The sequence below is a fragment of the Lactuca sativa genome, chromosome 4 (assembly GCF_002870075.4).
Source record: "Lactuca sativa cultivar Salinas chromosome 4, Lsat_Salinas_v11, whole genome shotgun sequence".
NCBI classification, from domain to species: domain Eukaryota; kingdom Viridiplantae; phylum Streptophyta; class Magnoliopsida; order Asterales; family Asteraceae; genus Lactuca; species Lactuca sativa.
Genome location: NC_056626.2, coordinates 346,890,636 through 346,911,786, shown reverse-complemented (window position 1 = coordinate 346,911,786; position 21,151 = coordinate 346,890,636). Strand labels below are relative to the sequence as shown.

General features: G+C 36.3%; 1 protein-coding gene across 1 annotated transcript; it reads left to right on the top strand.

Annotated features, from left to right (window-relative positions):
* The first annotated feature begins 10,397 nt into the window (after positions 1 to 10,397).
* LOC111910687 (AP2-like ethylene-responsive transcription factor ANT) lies at positions 10,398 to 13,372 on the top strand. Its single transcript, XM_023906518.3, has 9 exons — positions 10,398 to 10,820; positions 10,890 to 11,418; positions 11,519 to 11,601; positions 11,710 to 11,718; positions 11,817 to 11,905; positions 12,000 to 12,073; positions 12,323 to 12,373; positions 12,491 to 12,567; positions 12,657 to 13,372. The coding sequence occupies exons 1-9, from the start codon at positions 10,535 to 10,537 to the stop codon at positions 13,139 to 13,141; spliced, it is 1,683 nt and encodes a 560-aa protein (XP_023762286.1). The 5' UTR covers positions 10,398 to 10,534; the 3' UTR covers positions 13,142 to 13,372.
* Positions 13,373 to 21,151: the final 7,779 nt, after the last annotated feature.

The window sequence follows — 21,151 nt, the reverse complement described above, 5'->3', positions numbered from 1 at the left end:
CTTAATCTGCCCGTGTATCGGTCACATCCGTTTGATGGTGCGGAATCTCAATCAAACGGATGATGTTAGATAAAAATAGAAGAGAAGAAGAAGAAGAATATGATGAATCTATGTATGTATTGATATGAATTATAATCCGGATACAAAAATTCACACACGATTTCTCTCTCTGGCCGTAAACTCTCTAGTTCATCAATCTCTACTCCTCGCCCTAACACCTCTATTTATACATGTTGGATATGGGCCGGAAACAAATGGGCCGTAAATGAGTTTACGACCGTAAGGTGTTTACGGCCGTAAACTCAGCCGTAAACTAGGCCAAAAAAACTCCACAATTATTACACAAAAGTACAATTGCCCAGAAAAGTAAAGTATAAACCATATTTTGACCCAACATCTGTAGAATATAGCTCTCGCAGCCTATCCCATATTTCTTTAGCAGTGCTGCATGAACTCACTAGCCTGAATGTATCTGATTGCAGAGCGAATCGAATCAGTCTCAATGCTTTAATGTTGCATTGAAACTTTTCCTTTTCGTCTTGAGCAATATCCTTTACGTCCTTTAACAGATCATTGTATGCCTTCTGATTTTTAATGATTTTTGACGTTCCAGAGTGAGCAAATGGTCTAGAAACGATTGCTTCCCAAATAAGGTATCCATTGTCTTCCGATCCGATGACATAATCTTCAAAGTGATGTGCCCAGACTTCGTAATCCTGGGTGTAAAGGATAGGAATCTTCATCGTCGATCCAATGCTGTTAGAGATGTTGATGGGATTAGATTGTGACTCGTCCATGCTTGATCGTTTATAACCTGTTTGAAAGATCAGACTTGTAATATTTAATATTAGGGCAAACAAATAAATGCTGAGTTACGTCAATAATGGAGTGACGGCTCAATAAATATTAGTTAATGCAGAATAACCCTAATCGCAAACTCTTTCACAGAAAAGATGTGTATGAATTACACAGCCTCCTGCTCTGATACCAATTGATGAGTTATTTATTAACTCTTTGATCGATTAGATCTTTGTAACAGGTATGCGATGAACATAAAAACAGTGAACAAAACACAAGTATGAATCAAGATGTGTCGAATGATTAGATTACTCGATCCTCAGCAGAGCTCGTCTAAGAACTTCCACTGTAGAGGATTCTAGGGTTGCAAAAACAAGAACGATAAATCTGCTGAACAATAATACTCTAATCGTTACTAATCGTCCTCTCGTTCTAGGATGCATGCAAGCATCTATATATACTAAACCCTACAAAACTCACGGATGGACATGCCCATACCAGAGATATATATTGGACTAGCTAACGAGCCCAATAGACGCAACACAAAATACGACCCAACAATTACCATTGATTTCATCACCAAATTGCCAAGGACCGCGAGGGGTGTCGATGCAATTTGGGTGATTGTGGACAGGCTGACGAAGAGCGTTCACTTTCTTGCTATTAGTGAGAGCTCTTCTGCTGAGAGGCTGGCAGAATTGTATGTGAGGGAGGTGGTATCGCGGCATGGAGTTCCGATTTCGATTGTTTCAGACCAAGATGTGCATTTTACTTCCAGATTTTGGAAGAAGTTTCACGAGGAGTTGGGTACGAGGCTGCATTTCAGTACCACATACCACCCACAGACGGACGGGCAGAGTGAGCGGACATGTTTATTGGATTTCAGAGGGAGTTAGGACACATATTTGCCCTTGGCGGAGTTTTCTTATAACAACAGTCATCATTCGAGCATTGGGATGCCGCCTTTTGAGCTGTTGTATGGGAGGAGGTGTCGAACCCCCATTTGCTGGGGAGAAGTAGGGCATCGTGTGATGGGCAGCCCCGAGATTGTGCTTCAGACGACAGAGCAGATCCAGCAGGTCAGACAGAGGTTGTTAACCGCTCAGAGTCGGCGGAAGAGTTATGCGGACAAACGCCGGTCCGAGCTCGAGTTTCAGGTTGGCGACTTCGTGCTCCTGAAGGTCTCTCCTTGGAAAGTAGTGATTCGATTTAGAAAGAGGGGCAAGTTGGGGCCCCGATATATCGGTCCTTTCAGGGTGATTGCGAGGTAGGCAGGGTAGCCTATCGTTTGGAGTTGCCAGCAGAGTTGGGTCAGATTCATGACACCTTCCACATGTCGCAGCTGCGAAAGTGTATAGCCGACGAGTCGGCAGTAGTACCATTAGAGGATATTCAAGTGGATGCGAGCATGAATTATGCTGAGAGACTAGTGGCGATCAGGGATATTTGCTTTATGTGATTAGGCGGAGGCTAGGTCACATTTCTACCGAGGCAGAGACTTACTGAGATACCAGAGGTGAGTCTTCTCACTATACTGTACCTGGAAGGGTACCTATGTGTGACCGGAAGGTCTTGTATGCTATGAGTTGCATGTTTTGTATGCGTTATGTATATGATATGTATGCTATGTATGATATGGACCGGAAGGCATTATGACATGGACCGGAAGGTCATGGAGTCATGGACCGGAAGGTCAACACGAGTAGGACCGGAAGGTCTACTGGGACTGGGACGGAAGTCCCCTGAAACACATGGACCGGAAGGTCGTGTGAAGTATGGTCTGGAAAGGCATATGCGTGTAAGGGTATTTTGGGGAAACTCACTAAGCTTTTATGCTTACAGTTGTTGTGTTATGTGTTACAGGTACTAGCGAGGACCGTGGGAAGGTGTCGGTGTGATGCGTACACACTAGAGAGAGGATTGATTTATGTAATCTTGGGATACGATATGTTTTGATAACTATTACCGGATATTTTGTAAAACTTTTTATATGAAAAAGGTTGTGTCAAAAAGAAAATTTTGTTTTGAAATTTACGTTGTTACAGTAGTACAGCCCATACAACCTTCTACACCAACTCATATTTGTCTCAGAGGATCATCACACAATCCTAACAATACTCACTAGAATGCTCATACACTCTATCCTTGTTTCCATGAGGAAGGCTAAACATTACGCAACTGGTCGGCTGACCCCACATAATTCATCCATGAAAATTCCACCAACCATGCAGCACTCGAGTATGCTAATCATACATAACACTAGACCTTATAGACATTCGAATACTTGATTTTACCCTAAGCCATTCATCAAACAAGAATAGGATATAAGGCTAAACCAAACATTCTCATGTTATAGAATCTTATTTATGTACAACTATGATGCATACACTAAGCATCTACAATTATGATGTCAATTCCATATAAGAAAGAAACCCTAGGCTACCAAGAATCATATAATCAAGCAATTTTATCATGCAATTCCTGAAGATCCCTAGCCTATCACTAGCATGTTGTTATAACATATCACAATATCAAATAACAGTGTGGTAATTTGGGGTCTACTTACTGGCTCCGACTGATCGTACACATCACTTCCTCTTTTTATTATTTTGAAAACAATTTGAAAATAATTTTTAAACCTTTTCCTTAGTTTGAGACTGGATTCATACGAGTGTTACTCCAATTCACTCAAACTAAGGCTCTGAAACCAATTTGTAACATCCATAAAAATCACAACAAATTTAAACTTTTTAAAACAACCCCAAATCATAGAATGTTTACAAAATCATTGTTTTAAAAGTATTGTTCCATATTAGAGTAGCCCATAGATCAAAAAGTACATAAAACAGAGGATGCTGTTCATGTCTTTGCCTTTCCGCAATCATCAGAAGTACCTGAAACAATAACTAAAAACCGTAAGCCAAAGCTTAGTGACTTCCCCCAAAGTACAAACACATTAACAAATAACATATACAACAACATGTTGGTCCAATCAACCATCAGGTTAGATTACCCCAGGCCTAATCACCCTCCGGGTCCAGTCATCCTAAGGATGGAATACCCTAAGTAGAATTCCAATATATAATGGTGTAACATCCGGATTCCTAGGTATCTTATTTTAATTATTTATCTTGAGTTTCATGGAGGGACTCGACAAGTAGACGCTCAGACTCGCCAAGTAGAATCGCGAATTCTTTTATGGCTTAATCATTGGACTCGACGAGTCGGAAGGGGTGGATTGGACGAGTCCGCGCTGTAAAGTGAAACCCTAAATCTCAAGGCCTGAGCCCTATTTACAGGCCCTTGTGACTGTCATTTGCGGCCACTACTCCCCTGTGAAAACCCTAGAGAGAAAAGAGAGCTTAGAGTGAAATTTGGAGGCTAATTCTTCATCCTTTGGTGGGAACTTGCAAGAAGGAGTGGGAAAATCCAAGCTAGATCAATTGCGAAGCTTGGATCTGGGTTGTTCACACTGAGATTCACATTTTGAGGTACAAGTTCCTTCCTATTTCATGTATTTGATAGATTCCTTAAAACTAGGGTTTCCTTTGCACCATTTTGAGTTAGAATTTGAAGCATATGATGTCCCTTTGGGTATAGATGATAGATCTGGACCTTGAGAGGTCCAAAAGGTCCCAAGCCTCCAGCTTTATGAGGTTTCATGTGACCCTTGAGAGTAGAACCCCATTTTAAAGGTTATTTCTCCATTTTTGGTCTTATAAGCATTGCATGAACGTAAAGTTTGAACCTTTACATGACTTTCGAGTGTTAGAAGGTTAGATCTACTGGTTGGTGAAGCAGATCTTACCTCAGAAGATCGTTTGACTGTTTTCATGGGAGGAACTCACCGAGTCCATAAGGGGACTCGACGAGTCGAGTCGGGTTGCCCCGCGATTCGCGACCTGTGATAACCTGTTGAGCGTAGGGTTGACCCAGTGAGTCGAGTGAGGACCAGGGGCGAAGAAGACATGCATGAACTCGCCGAGTCACACGAGTGCACTCAACGAGTTAGGTCAAGGTTTGAGTGTTGACTTTTGTTGACTTTTAGGGTTTGGTCAGCAATTGGACTCGTGGACCATTTGAATGGTAAAATGGTCTTTTAGCCTTCTTAAAGCACATGGAAGAGACTAGTCTAGCCTGGAGAGCTGTTATTGATTTGAGATAATTGTTTATGTGTTTAGGCGGAGGCTAGATCAGTGTATACGTGTGCCAGATTATCCGAGATATCCGAGGTGAGTCTTCTCATTATATTGTACCTGGAAGGGTACCTATGTGTGACCGGAAGGTCTTGTATGCTATGAGATGTATGTGTTATATGTTGTTATGTGATATGTATGTGTTATGTATGTTATGTATGATAAGGACTGGAAGGTCAAGATGACATGGACTGGAAGGTCAGGAGGATACGGACCGGAAGGTCGTTACAGGTAAGACCGGAAGGTCTACCGGGATTCGGGACGGAAGTCCCCTGAGACACTTGGATCGGAAGATCCCGCAGAGTTATAGCCTGGAAAGGCGTATGTGTTGTAGGTGGTATTTTGGGGAACTCGCTAAGCATTTATGCTTACAGTTGTTGTGTTATGTGTTTCAGGTCCTAGTGATGATCGCGGGAAGGCGCCGACATGACCCGTACACACTCCTGAAGTTTATGTTTGAGATTCTGGGATATGTTTGTGATGATAACATTCGATACATTATGATTTGACATTATTTTATGAGTAAATGTATGTTTTAAAAATGAAAAATTGTTCTGAAATTTTACGTTGTTACAAATGGGACCAGTCAACCATTGGGTTGGAATTCCCCAATCCCAGTCAACCATCGGGTTAGAATGCCAATATACAACGGGTCCAATTATGTTCAAGATGGAATAACCTCGGTCCTTATCAACCATCAGGTTAGAATGCCCCCGGTCTGTTGGCCAACACACATAGCAGTAAAGCTTCAACCACCAACCAAAATATGTGCACATATAATAGATAAACATATAATCAGTCATCATACAATCAGACAGATCTACAGATCACTAAGCATAGAATCATCCTATATAGCAAGACACAGATCTAACAGATCACTACAACACGATAACATACTATCATAAAACAGGATATCTAATCCAATTGATCGGCCTTGGTACCTTCGACTCGAAGCTACAACGAGGAAAAACTCACATTACAGACTAGACAAAGGCTGATGAGGTCACTACTTTAAATCTCAACTACAACAGTCACCTATCCACCCAAATGACCAATTTCTCAAATACCATTCAAATTACCCAAAATACCCCTTAGTCAAACTTGGTTAAAATCCATAAGTCAATTATTTCAGCCCTGCTGGGTCAACCTAACTAAGTCAACTCAGTCGAGTTGACACAGAACACATATGTGGGGCGTACTCCAAATGTACGTGGGGCGTACTCAAGCTCTCACCACCATCGGGGGGGGGGGGGGGGGTGACCACCTACGCGTTGCGTACTTAGATTACGCAGGGCGTACACCCAGTCTTCCCAAACTCTTATTAAGAGCTTAGTGCCTTAATCTCTTACATCCAACTTTCAGATCTAAGGCTAAATCATCCATAAGAGTCATAAAGTTTCCAACTTTATCACTTTGCATGTCCATTTAGTGCTTAACTCAAGGTCTTAATACATTAATACCTTCTAAATAATGCATGGATGAAAATCAACCATTAAGACCCCATTTTTATGATTCAAGACACTTCCTAATGTCTAAAAGGACGACTTAATGGTTCAAGAACATGCCATCCTCAAGAATCACCATTTTGGGACCAAAAAGTGACTTGAAATCGCAAAAACCTAGATCTACAAGACAGATTGGAAAAGTTGCAAGCTTTATACCATCTAGAGGCTACAAACAAGGGAGAAATCATAGATCCAAGGTGCTCTAAACTCCAAGATCTTCTCACCACCTTCTTATTTCTTCAAAAGCACTTCTAAACTCTCTTAAAGGCTCCAAAATTGCTCTTTTGCTCTTAGGGTTGCTTGGGGGTCAATCTCACAGAAGGAGGTTGGGTAAGAATGAAATGTAAGGCCTTAAGGATGCTTAAATATGAGCCAAACCCTAAAAATTAGGGTTTGCATGCTTTCCACGTACACCCTGCGTACAAGGAATACATCCTGCGTACTAAGACGCGACCTAGTACGCTCAGCGCACACGCATACATACAACGTGCTCCTCAAAGTCCCAATTTATCAAAAAATGCCAATATTGCATTCTTTCTTGAACTTTGGGACCAAAATGCAATATAATTCAATTATATGATCAATTAGAAGTACCTCATCATTGAGATGTTACAACATCTATTTATTTTAATTATGTTTTAGATATTTGGATTATTTGTTTTAAATAAATAAATAATAAGATGTAAATTATTTTAGGAATATAAAATGATAGGTATTTTCTAAGATAGATGAAAGACCCACACTTTCATATTTGACAATTGTTACTCCAAAACATGCTACTTGCATATACATAAATTATATTTTACATTGATAATTTGGTTACATAAGACTGGATACAAACCGGCTATTACAAAGTTTTATATATTACATAACTTCCCATGATACTATAGTTTTATACATATACAAAATACAAAAATAATATTACAACTATTCTAAACCTTCCAACAGTATACGACTATACTGGTTACTTATCTCCTGCAAATTTGTTAAACATTAAGACGGTAAGCGGTGATGCTTAGTGAGTTCAATAATAGATACAATATAATGTTATGTCATATATATACTTTAATATGGCAGAAGCAAAGAGGAACAAGGAACAACAAAGGCATATGTGAATCACGTGACAAACTTTCCATATCAATCAATTATTTGATTCAAAGATATACAATCAATGAGACATAACAATTTCCATACTTGATATACATAAATAAAGCTTCGGCCCAAATGGCACAGAAGATATAAAATTTCTAATTAACATTTTGGTAGATTTCAGGCTTATAGCCCTGTCTAACCATCTACCAATACCATATAATAGAAGTTGTTCTCTTACGGAGACATGCTCTACATGGCCAGAGGCTACGTACCAGTACTAATGTGAATCTAAGTCCTTTCACTAATCACATGGTCAAAGGTATTACTTTGCTATTAAAATAGCGAATAAAAATAACACGGAAAAATAACCTGGAATAATAACACTGAAAAGCACATAGCACATATAACACATAACATACAATTGCTCCTATATATTGAACTCACCGTGAATTAATCGGGGGTTAAAATAGTAATTTGTGAAGCACTTCGTTATAATAAATAGATTTCTTCGTTGAAAACCAGGAGCTTTATTGAAAATCGGGTCCTACGAGGGTTGAGCTTTAAAACTGAAAAGATAAATTTCTCGGGCTCTTCGGGCTCTTCGGAACGTAATTCAGATGTTTGGAAATGATTTCGGGGCTTTGGGGGAAGTCGAAATAGTGAAAATATGAGTTTAAGGGTGAAAAATGACAAATTTCTAAATCTAGCCGGGAGATCTCGCAACTACTATTTATATGGGAGAGCCTCGGATGTCTTCGGCCAGAGGGGAACACGCGGCAGCAGCGAGGGGCTCCAAATGGCGCGCATGCGAGGGAGGCAGGTGCGAGGCTCGGACAAGCGAGGAGGGCACGCGTGGGATGCCAATTGGACCGCACTTCGGACAGCTCTCCGGATCAGACACGCGTCTGCTGACTCACCGAGATTGGACACGGGGCGGGTGACGTGTGCGAGATCCGACCTTATCCATGCGAGATTCCTCGGAAATTGAGCCCCAAACTTCTAAAATCCATAATTTTTGCATACGGGCTCCGTTTTTTACGTTCTTTATATGCACGCGTAGGTAAATTATGCCCTACAACTTTCGTTTAGACTCTGTCATTATTATTTTTAACAGATCAGGATAGGAAAATCCGTTAAAAAATTCATAACTTTTTCATCCGACGTCCGTTTTCGTCAGTCTTTTTACCGTTGTACTACTATTGACGAAACCTTCGATTCTCGTTTAGGTTGTGTCAACTAAAAATCACTCGATCTTTATTTCGAGTTTTTAGTTGTCTACTACTATTTCGAAACTTAGAAAAATCATAACTTCCTCTTACGAAGTCAGATTTTGACGTTCTTTTTATGAAAATTCTCGGTTTAACAAATACTACAACTTTAGATCACCAAGACTAAAAAGTAGTTTATTAAAAACTCACTTTTTACGTCATTCTGCGCCGTGCCGGTTTTGTCGCGAATCTTCGATTATCATAACTTCTTCGTTATAACTTGGATTTCTATGAGGTTTTTGCCTAAATGTTTTGAGATTCTTTACAACTTTCAATATTAAAATTTTACTTATTTCAAATTTTATATTTTCATTAAATTTCGATATTTGTCTTTTGATTGGAATCTCATAAGACTTTCAATATTTTCTGATTAATTCTAAACATAGTTTACTTCATTTCTAGTAAAAACTATTTGTTAGAACTCAATATTCAAATCACATAATATTTTATAATATTATTTACCATTAACATTACAAAACACGATTTCAAAACGTGTATGTTACAATAGATGGTGTGAAAGTGATGATAATGTGACATTAAAATTATAATATTTTTTGTGTTATGATGTTAGATGTAAGCATAAACCTTAAGCCTTTTGAAGTTACCACTATTAAGCATAAATGTGTTGAGTGCTTATCACTACAAACATCTGAATTAGTCTGGTATACTTAGTTGCTCGATCATTCTATTTTTTCATATTTTATTGATTATTTAATAAAAAAATATTTTGTAATTATTTAAAATATAGGAAGGAATAGAAAGAGATAGAAAAAATACGATTGACTGTGGTTAATTGTGGTGGTAAAAAAAATAGAATTGAATGTGTTAATTGTGATGTTTGCTACAGTCCACTACTCCATCACTATTATACATGAAGGTGTTGCTATTCTCATATCACATCAACAACAAACATGACTTGTTTAGTGTGTAGCAAAATACCTTAGCATGCGACATAGATTTGCTGCGAAGACATATAAACTCTATTATTGAGTAAAGATTGGTATCAAAAATATTTCCCCAAAAGAATATACCATATATTGCATATACATTTATATTATAGATGAGATGAGAGAGGATATGTATCACATAAAGTAAAAGCGAAAAGAACAGTGGATGAGAGAGAGAGAGAGAGAGAGAGAGAGAGAGAGAGAGAGAGAGAGAGAGAGAGAGAGAGAGAGAGAGAGAGAGAGAGAGAGAGAGAGAGAGAGAGAGAGAGAGAGAGAGGCAAAAGATCAAGTCTTTCTCATTCACAGATCCCCATGCAATGCTGGAAGGATTCCCAACATTGTTCGCTGTAAACTCATTCTTTTTGTATAAGTTTGAAGGAACTTGCTTTGTTCCCCTTTACCAATCTTTTCATATAGATATATAGATAAAGACTCATAAATATAATTGATTTTCATTTAGATTTTATGTATACATACATTTATGTATGTAAGTATCCATATAGATTCTGTTTTCTACCGAGTCTGCAACTAGAAAACAACAAAAAGATAAGACTCTAGACTTCTTCTCTCCCCCACCCTCCCGCCCCCACCCCATTCTTATTAGTTTCAAGAATGGTGGGGAAAATGTGTATGATTAGTTTACTACTACACCAATCATTGATCAAGTTTTCTCTCTTTTCCCTTTGCTCTTGAACCAAGAAAATTTCAAACTTGATTCGAGGGATACAATGAAGTCTAATGACAACAACAATGGCAACAACAAAAACAGTGACAACTGGCTGGGTTTCTCTCTTTCTCCTCACTCATCAGTGGCTACTCACTCTTCTCCCTCGAATGAGTCAAATACCACATCTTTTTTCACTTTCCCTTCCCATTTTAACTACCAAAACCTTTACTGTGGTGGAGTTGAGGGTGTAAATGGTGGTGGGATTTACTCTACTTTCCCTATAATGCCCCTCAAGTCTGATGGCTCACTTTGCCTAATGGACACCATCACCAGATCACAATCACAAGGTTTAATTTGTTTTCTTTTGAAGCTCCATTTCTTGCTCGAAATGTTACTAATGGTGTGTTTCTTTTTAGGGATGGTAGCTTCAACAACACCAAAACTTGAGAACTTTTTTGGTGGTGTAACAATGGGGACCACTGATTTAGATACCGATGCAATGTACTACAACCATGAGAATGGGACTCAAAACTATCAGATTCAACCCCAACACTACCAAGATTACAATGGGTTGTATCAAACAATACAACTACAAGAAGCCAAAGAGTCCCAAATTGCTTCAGGTTCTTCTTGTGGTCTCTACCTACCAACTATCGGAGAAGGTTGGGTTTCAACAGATTACCATTCCGGCAGCGGTGGTGGCGGTGGCGGTGGCGGTGGCGGTTTACAGTCACTTAGCTTGTCAATGAGCCCTGGTTGTTCACAATCAAGCTCATGCGTCACTATATCACAGCAACAAATGACTCCAGCTAACGTCACTGAATCTGTCGTTATGGAAACCAAGAAAAGAGGGTCGGAGAAGGTGGATCAACAGAAGCAGATTGTTCACAGAAAATCTTTAGATACATTTGGTCAACGAACATCACAGTATAGGGGTGTCACCAGGTTTATTTCATGTTGTTGTTCTTGATGTATAAGTTGTGGAGTTTTTGTTTTGAATTTGAGATGGGAATATTATATCTCTGAATCTTTATTTACATCTCAGGCATAGATGGACGGGTAGATATGAAGCTCATTTATGGGACAACAGTTGCAGAAAAGAAGGCCAGACGAGGAAGGGAAGACAAGGTTAGAAGCGTCGAGTTTTGTCATTTTGCTTATTTTGACAAATTATAACTCTACAATTTCTTACCAATTTTCTGTCTCTTGTTTCATGGACTTTGAACTATGCTTCAGTTTATCTGGGTAAGCCTCAGTTTCTTGTTTTAGGCTTTTAGCCATGTTTTTTTTGACTTTTTAATCAAATCAAGACTGACTTATGAGTACTTCATGTTGACTTTTAGGGGGTTATGATATGGAAGAGAAAGCTGCAAGAGCTTATGATCTAGCAGCACTCAAGTATTGGGGATCTTCAACTCATATTAACTTTCCTGTACGTAGTACTTCATTAGATATCAAATTATATAAGTTTATGTTTCTTTATCAAAATCGAGTGGATATTAACATAAAAAAAAATGTTGACTTAGGTGGAGAACTATGAACAAGAGCTTGAAGAAATGAAGAATATGTCAAGACAAGAATACGTTGCTCACTTGAGAAGGTAACCTTTTTCTTTCCAAGATTCCCATTTTAAAATCATACTCATTTTAGTGGTAAAAAATTGTAACTGTTTTTGCTTTTTTGTAATTTAAACTTGTTATCCTTGTACCTCGTGGAGTCCTGGTCCCTGGGCAGTCATTTAATATTTTTGCTTCCTGCTGTTTTAAAAAAATCTTAAAATATCTCAACCCTTACATTTATTAACTTCGTATTTAAGATGATGTATATATTTTCTTTCAATTCTATTCAGGAGAAGCAGCGGTTTCTCTAGGGGAGCTTCAATTTATAGAGGAGTAACAAGGTCCAAGATTCAAAAAAAAAAAAAAAATCATCTTTTACATTTACAAGTAAACAAAATTATATGATGCACACAAAAAGACAGGTTTTTGAGATTTCTTTTCAAATTTGTGATTTGTAGACACCATCAACATGGCAGATGGCAAGCTCGGATTGGTCGTGTGGCAGGGAACAAAGATCTTTACCTAGGCACATTTAGTAAGTCACATTGATATATTAAAAAACATTTCATACCTAATCATTAGTCGAAACGTTAATAAAGTTTTAAGTTATATATAACATTGTAGGCACTCAGGAGGACGCTGCGGAGGCTTATGATGTTGCTGCTATCAAATTTCGTGGTGTAAATGCGGTTACAAACTTTGATGTGTCAAGGTATAATGTGGAAAGGATCATGGAGAGCAATACCCTTCTATCTGGGGAACTAGCAAGGCGAACTAAAGCACGAGAGCCCATGACCGAGGTTGTGGCTAACGAAGCTCATAATGGTGAACACAAAACCCTCTCGAATGATGTCACCAGTGATGGTAGCATGTTGGAATGGAAAACGGAAGTATATGAGCAAAACAGTGGTGGTGGAGTTGAGGGAGATGAGTCGTCGACTATCAAGAACAATGGGGACTCCGGTGAAGAATGCATGAAAAGGAACAAGAATCTTCCGATGGTTCTTGGGATGCCGCCGGCGATGAATACATGGATCCCGACTGTAGCTGCGACAACGACCCAACTGAGGTCTCATATGCCGATTTTTGCTGCATGGGCAGATGCGTAGTTGACGATGGAGACGAGAAAGAAGTCTTAGGTCCTGTAGGATGTGACGAACCCCTAACAAGCTGACATGGCGATGAACTACGGTGTTTGTGTTATTTTACTTGCTTTATGTATGTGTTAGTTTTGGTTCTTTTTGTGTTTTGGGAAAATGCATGGAATGATAATTTGGGGACTATGTAGGATTTTTGTAGACGATGGGGGTTTGAACTTTCAACTTTGAAGTGTTCCAAAATCATGAAACCCCATTATTATTTAATGGAGAAAAGCAAGAAAAGGTCGACCCAAATCATAAAAAGTGGGTTGATGACAGAACGGGCATTTGACCATATTTTATGAAAACCCATATTTTATGATTTGATGTCGGGAAATTACTGTATATCAGAAAAATAAAACCTTAATTATCATGAAAGCTATTTTCTAATTCCATTACTATTTTCCAAATCAATCAACAAGTGTTGATGACAGAACGAGCATTTGACCATATTTTATGATTTGATCTCGGGAAATTACTGTATATCACAAAAATAAAACCTTATTTATCATGCAAGCTATTTTCTAATTCCATTATTATTTTCCAAATCAATCAATAATTATGGTCTCCCAATTAATAGATGTAAATCAAAAGCAAGTATAATTTTTTCTTTTGCAACTCCTTTTATTATCTCTTTGTAAAAGATGTTTCATATGAAGAACATCTTCCAAGATTGGAATAAATGTGAGGGATCAATCGATTTTAAAACTGGAAATGAAAAACCAAAAACCGATTTCGTGGGTATTTAGGAACCGATAATCGAACCGAGGTGTAGTGTATGACTGCCATATCTGTTCTTGTTTTACAATTTCATAATCGGAAAGAACTGATTCTGAGAGTACATTGCCTTTGTTTGATAATCGTCTTGAATTAGTCAAGTTTTGTATCTGATGCTCTGCTTTCTGAGAGTACCCTCTAAGGAGTTCAAGAAGATGTCTAATGTAGCACCCAAACTTTATGCTTTTTAAAATAATATGGTTTTCAAAACATTTTATGATTTAAGATCGTATTTATCAAGATGTGGTCTCAAAAGAAATTATGTTTGTTTCAAATGCAAATCAACATTGGGTGTCACAACTTAATTGGTTATCAACAAATTCATAATAAAGCAGTGAATATATAAAATGAACTATGCAAAATTTCTAATACTTCAAAAGCCATCTACGGATGTTTGCTAATCTTTTACACGTTAATCTTCTTTATATACTTATAAAGGAAACATTTTTCCTTTAACCATATTCATTTGAAACTCTTATGTATTTTTTCTTTCACCACATTCATTTGAAACTCCCATTACTTTTCAATTTCTTTCAAATAATAATTACAAGTTGTTTAATAAGGTTAAATAAATATCAAACCTAAAGTGTAATCATATATAAACTAAATTTCAATATTAAAATAATATATTTACTTCTACTTATAAAGTTATGTTTGTTAACTTTTAGCATATTATAATTAATTTATTAGTTTTAATATATTGTTGTATGTAAACCATTATCATTTTAAAGATACAATTTTGGAGCAATTTGTATAAAATATTTAAATTATTAATTTATGCATAACATTACAGAGTCAACTTATATATAAATTTTAGTTTAACTTAAACAAACCAAAAAATATTTTGTAAATAGTTAAAAGTGATCAAATGTAGTGTCTTTCTAATAATGATTATAAGTTGATTAATAATGTTAAATAAATATCAAACCTAAAGTGTAATCACAAATAAACTAAATTTTAATTTTAAAATAATATTTTTACTTCTACTTATAAAGTTATGCCTTTAACTTTTAACATATTATATTTAATTTATTAGATTTAAAATGTTGTGTATGTAAACCATTATCAGTTTAAAGCTACAACTTTTGAACAGTTTAGACAAAATACTTAAATTGCTAATTTAAATATAACATTATAGTGTTAACTTAAATATAAATTTCAGTTCCACTTAAAAAATCAAAGAATATTTTGTAAATAGTTAAAAGTGATAAAATGTAGTGAAAAATGCAAAAACTAAATTGGAATCTCAATTTAACTAAATAATTTCCTAAAGATATTATTATAATCGTTAAAATCTTTCAAATAAGTAGCTTAAAATATCTTACAATAATAATAGTTAAAAATAAACCTATATAAATGATTATATTGTTACCTTTAAAATCAAAAAACGATGTTTGATGTTTTAAATAATTATAATAACAAAAATTAAAACAATAAGCAAATAAATTTAATAAATTTGATCAACAATAACAACAACTATAAATAACATTAAACCATATATTATATTTAATTTTGTTCATTTGTAACTCGCGTGTAGAAGTCATTCAAACGATTGACATTATGCAGTTATAATAGATGTATAAATTATCATATAATTCAAAATAATCAATATATTATATCAATTTAGTATACGAATTATTATATCAAATTTAACAACAACGTTATTATTATATTAAAAAAACATATATTTGTAAAGACTTCAACTATATAGGTTTTTCTGCGCAACGCGCGGACATTCGCCTAGTTTACACCATAAGCTTAGCATTATGTATGACAATAGTTGCCTCATGAGCTATATGGGTTTAGACACAAAAACATTATCAGACAATTGATCGGCATCACTTTAATAAGTTTTATAAAAAGCACCAACAATGCAATGCATGACCTTACACAATGCAAAGTTACTGATCATCCTGTGTATTATTGTTTTTTTTCTTTAGCTTACATCTACGTACCACATCATGGGTCGAAATTGGACCAAGTCTCCTTTGCGACGCTTTTTCAAGTTACCATAATAGGAGAACAAATCATCCTATCATGACATTATGTTTAGGGAGAATTTTATATATGCCCTTCTTAAACATCAAAATATTATATTTACCCAACTTAATTTATAAATATCATATATACCCTTTATAAAATTTCTAAATATCATATTTACTATTCATAAAATTTCAAAATATCATATATATATATATATATATATATATATATATATATATATATATATATATATATATATATATATATATATATCCTTTTTAAACATCAAAATATCATATATGCCCTTATTAAATATCAAAATATCGTATATGCCCTTGTTGAGCATCAAAATGTCAAATGATAATATCTAAAATATCCTCTATCTACAACATGATAATAATCAACAACAATAAAAACTAAACAATCAAATATACATTCCATATAGAGGGTTGAAGATGACTCTTTTTGTTTGTCAAGGGGGGCGACATTCCAACAACTTAGAAGTTCACATTCCATTACCATAGACGTAAGGATAATATGGTTAAATTTTTTAATTATTATAATAATTATAAGGTATAAAATGATTATAAAATATTAAAAACATTATAAAAAAGGATTTGGGCAAATATGATATTTTGAAGGTTTATGAAGGGTAAATATGATATTGAGAAATTAAGCTGGACAAATATGATATTTTGAGGTTTAAGAGGGGTATATATGAAATTCTCCCTTATGTTTATAGACATCTACTTTGCGATGAGAGATACCATCCCGATAAAGTCTTGTTTATCCTTTTTAGGACATTATTGGCTTGCCAATTTATTCTTTTTACATATTATGCAATTAAATCTCAATATGCATGATCACTACTTTTCTTTTAGTGAATCATTCACATACAAAATAACATATTGTATATAGAATATAATATCGATTTATGTAGTAAAAATGATTACCATATCAAAACATCAACAATTTTAAAACATGAAGTGTCAAGGCTTAAAAAATACTTCTATCTTTCCAATAAAATAGTTCATTTGATCAAAACTATTAGCATTCAACCATGTATCCCAAATGGGAAAATCCAAATGTACTCACCTTACTAGTTAGTGAAAATTAACTATTAAGCCTTGTTTTTCACTTTGTGTTTCTTGACTAAATCTTCTTCAACTCCTGTTCAATAACATAATATGGTTATAAGAATATATTTCCGTCACATAGGGTCTTGTTTAACCAATAATTCCATTCTAGTTTTTATTTATCTCATATTTTCATTATTTTGTACTATAACACATATAACTTGTTAAGGTTCATGGTTAACATTTCCACATGTCTTAATTCATCCAGAGACATCTTTGACTCCAAGTATCTATCAATTCACCCAAAATAGGGTTTTGGTTTAATTTCTTTAATTTCTCATAGTATAATACAAGAAAAGTGATCCCTAGGCTATTCGAAGTGTTTGTGGAAGTTTCGAGATGAAGTATGTTTGAGGTAGAAACCCTTTCCAAGATTATGCTCGTCAATGAATGGTCTCATGTTTAGTTTGTCTTTTGTATGTTTTAGAATAGGGGAAAAGATCAATAGTAATCTATTCTCAGACGTACTAATGTTGATATGCAGTTTACGCTTATCTTATTTTTTATCTCCTTGTCTTTACGTGCACTACTTGCCTATAAATAGGCTAGTCAACCTTTGTAATTAAACACATATTTTGATCATATTTACAAGAAATACATAAATCATTCACAAACATTTTCTTTATGTTTATTGCTAACTTTGGATCATTTATTCATGCTTCTCAATTATTGCATTTAATACATTGGTTATTATTGTTCAAGACTTGATTGGATCTTCTTCCAAACTTGATCGGAATTGCCTCTATTGCTTCCATTATTGTTGTTCTTTTTCTCTTCCTTTCAATTGGTATCATAGAGAGTGGTTATCCTTTAAATCCATACGATCAGATTATCATTTCATAAGAATACCTTGTTTTAATTTCATTTCTGAAGCAATAAGTTAAAAGTTCTTCAAATATACCATGTTTGCTCTCTAAGACAACAATGAATGCTCCTAGTGCTAACCAACCTTTATACTCCATGAAAATTGCAAACAACATGGGTTGCCCCACGAGAGCCCCATTGTTGGTTATGGAAGAATATGATATTTGGAAGATGAGAATGGAGAGGTTCTTCAAATCCAAAGAAAAATGAGTTAGAATATGGAGATCTGGTATGAAGGTCCTCTCTTCCATGTTAGGCAATTTGTTACGGATGTTGTAGCTTAACTTATTGGAAAAAATAAGGTTCGAGTTTCACCTCTAACTTTTTTGGACGTTGATAAGATGCATATTGATGACATTTCCATCTTTGAAATGGTTTTTGGTGTCCCTCCTACTCTGGTTGAGTATATCAAACTTTTTAAGTCTAGAAAAGAGATATGGATACACTCAAAGACTCTTTCGAAGGTTCAGAGAATGTGAAAGACAAAATACTAACCTCCGTGGTGAATGACTACAACATATTTTCCACCACTACTAGAGAATTAGTGGCTTGTACGTGAAATCGTTACAGGATTTCAGTGAACAATCTTACTACCATGGCATGAAAAGAACTCTGATCGACCACAAACTCAAGTTCATCAATAGCCTTGGAAAAGGATAGGGAAATGTAAATCATGTATACAAAGCAACACATCTATGAAAAAATTGACTCTATTTCAACTCTTTGACGAACTTCAAGGACATGAATGAAACATTGCCCAGACTCTAAGAGAAATCTCAGGTGGACAATTGGCTCTCATTAGTAACAAGTCTACTTCCTCAAAACAATGCTCTTTTGGATTCTTTCATCCCAAAACCTTCAGACAAATTCAACCCTGAAGCTACAACGAATATATTGCTTTCCAACAAGAGTTTACTATGTGAACCATGAAGCTGTAACATCCTAATTTCTAGGGCTGGAATTCTAGGGGTTTTGGGTATTTTAGAAAGCCTACTCGACGAGTTGGAAGGCCCCAACTCGTCGTGTAGAACCCTTATGGCCGTGTGGATTATGGGACCAACTCGACGAGTTGGAGCTGGATATGAAAAACCCTAATTTTCACGGTTTGCACCATATTTAAAGAACCTTAAGTCCTCCTTCCAGCCTCCTTACCACCATTTCACATATAGGAGCAAACCCTAATTAATCTAACCCCTATTTTGAGTGTGTGTGTGTGGCTAAAATTGTGTGTTTGGTGCATCTCTTGAAGGAAACTTGAAGATTGAGAAGCGTAGATCAAGAAGAAGGTTGTAGATCCATTATCTACTTTATATTGGCAACCAAGCTGAGGTATAAAGCTAATATCTTGACTTCTCATTGCTTATATCTTCCCTTGTGAAAGAAAATGGTCATTTCTAGTGCAAAATGGAGTCGCTTTTGGGTTTGAGCTTGTCACAAGGACATGGTTTCAGATCTGGACTCCTCTAGGCCCGCATAGTCCTAAAGTCATAGACTTTATCAAGCTTTGGCCCTTCTCAAACATAATCAAGTTGGCGCCTTCCCGCGATCCTAAAAAGTACCTGAAACACAATACACACAACACGGTATTCATGAAGCTTAGTGAGTTTCCCAAAATACCACATACATAAATAGTAAGCCTCTCATGGCTATAGCTTGGCATGGATCCTCTGGTTATGCGTATCGGTGAGGACCCTCCAGTCTCAAGGCTTGGTTTGGACCCTCCGTTCATGTGTCTCAGTGAAGACCCTCCAGTCTCATAGCTCGAGTTGGACCCTCTAGTCCTGTATCTCAGTGAAGACCCTCCGGTCTTACAACTCGGTTTGGACCCTCCGGTCTACTCAGTAAGGCACATAATAATATAACATATATCACAAAGACAAAATGCATAATATCATATAACTCAGTATAAGCACATAGGACCCTTTGGTCAATAACGCAAATAAGACCCTCCGATCACATAGTATTACCGCTCAGGTAAGTATAATGAGAAGACTCACCTCATAAGTAAACAAGTAGATCTAGCACCCCACGAAAAGTGTACACTCCACCTACATAATATAATTATCTCTAATAATCAATTGTAATATCCTCTCCGAGATGTTAAGCTAACTCCTCCACTACATCTCAAAAAGGGTGAAAAGACCATTTTACCCCTTCATGGTATCCAAGGTCAACAGTTAACCAATCCTTAAAAGGTAACAAAAGTCAACAATCCATGTTGACCCAACTCGTCGAGTTCATCTATGCGACTCATTGAGTTCCTTCGTTTTCCCATAAGTTTCATGAAAATCCAACTTAACACGTCGAGTTGTCTCACCAACTCTCCGAGTGATGATGCGTCCAAAATCATCGGAGAAAACCCTAACCGACTCGTCGAGTCGGCTCACTAACTCGTAGAGTCCTTTCTGTCCACTTTCTCATTCAAATGATTTTATGCAAAACTAAGGTCTCATACTCTGGATCTAGCCTTCTATGACTAAAATATCATGTAAAGTTGCAAGCTTTACGTCCATGCATGGCATCTAGGGCTCCAAAATGCCAAAAGAAGCTCTATAGAGGGTTTATTGCATGGAAGCTTGCCAATAGCTTGATAAAGCTTGGATCTTTGGGCTCATTGGACCTCATTTGGCTAGATCTAGAGTCACAACTCCATTATAAGCTCAAGCAACTCAAGAACCAAAAGACGAAGGGGAAAAAGGCCCTAAAACTCCCTAGAAGGAGATCTACCAAAGAAATGGTCAAGGTGGTAGCTTTTTACCTCCAACCCAAAGTTAGAAATGAAAAACACTTGATCCAAAAGCCTTTTCTTCTTCCAAGCCTTGATCCTCTTCACTCCTCTTCCAAATGTGCACTAGAACACCCAAAGTTAGCCTCTCTCTCTCTCTCTCTCTCTATCACAAACGAATACACTTAATTAGGGTTTCTCACAGAGTATTAGGGTCAAAAGGGAGGTGCAAATGAAGGCTTAAGGTCCTTTAAATAGGACATAAACACTGAAAATTTGGTATTTCTCACTAAGCTCCTACTCGTCGAATTGGGGTCCTCCAACTTGTCTCTAAAAATCACGCGGTCATTAACTCCTCTACTCGGCGAGTTGGGGCCTCCAACTCGTAGAGTTTCTCTGATATCATAAATAAAAATTAATTAAATATTATACCTGGGATTCAGGATGTTACACTTAGTCACATACTACATGGTTTAAAGGATCTTAGGCTGAGAG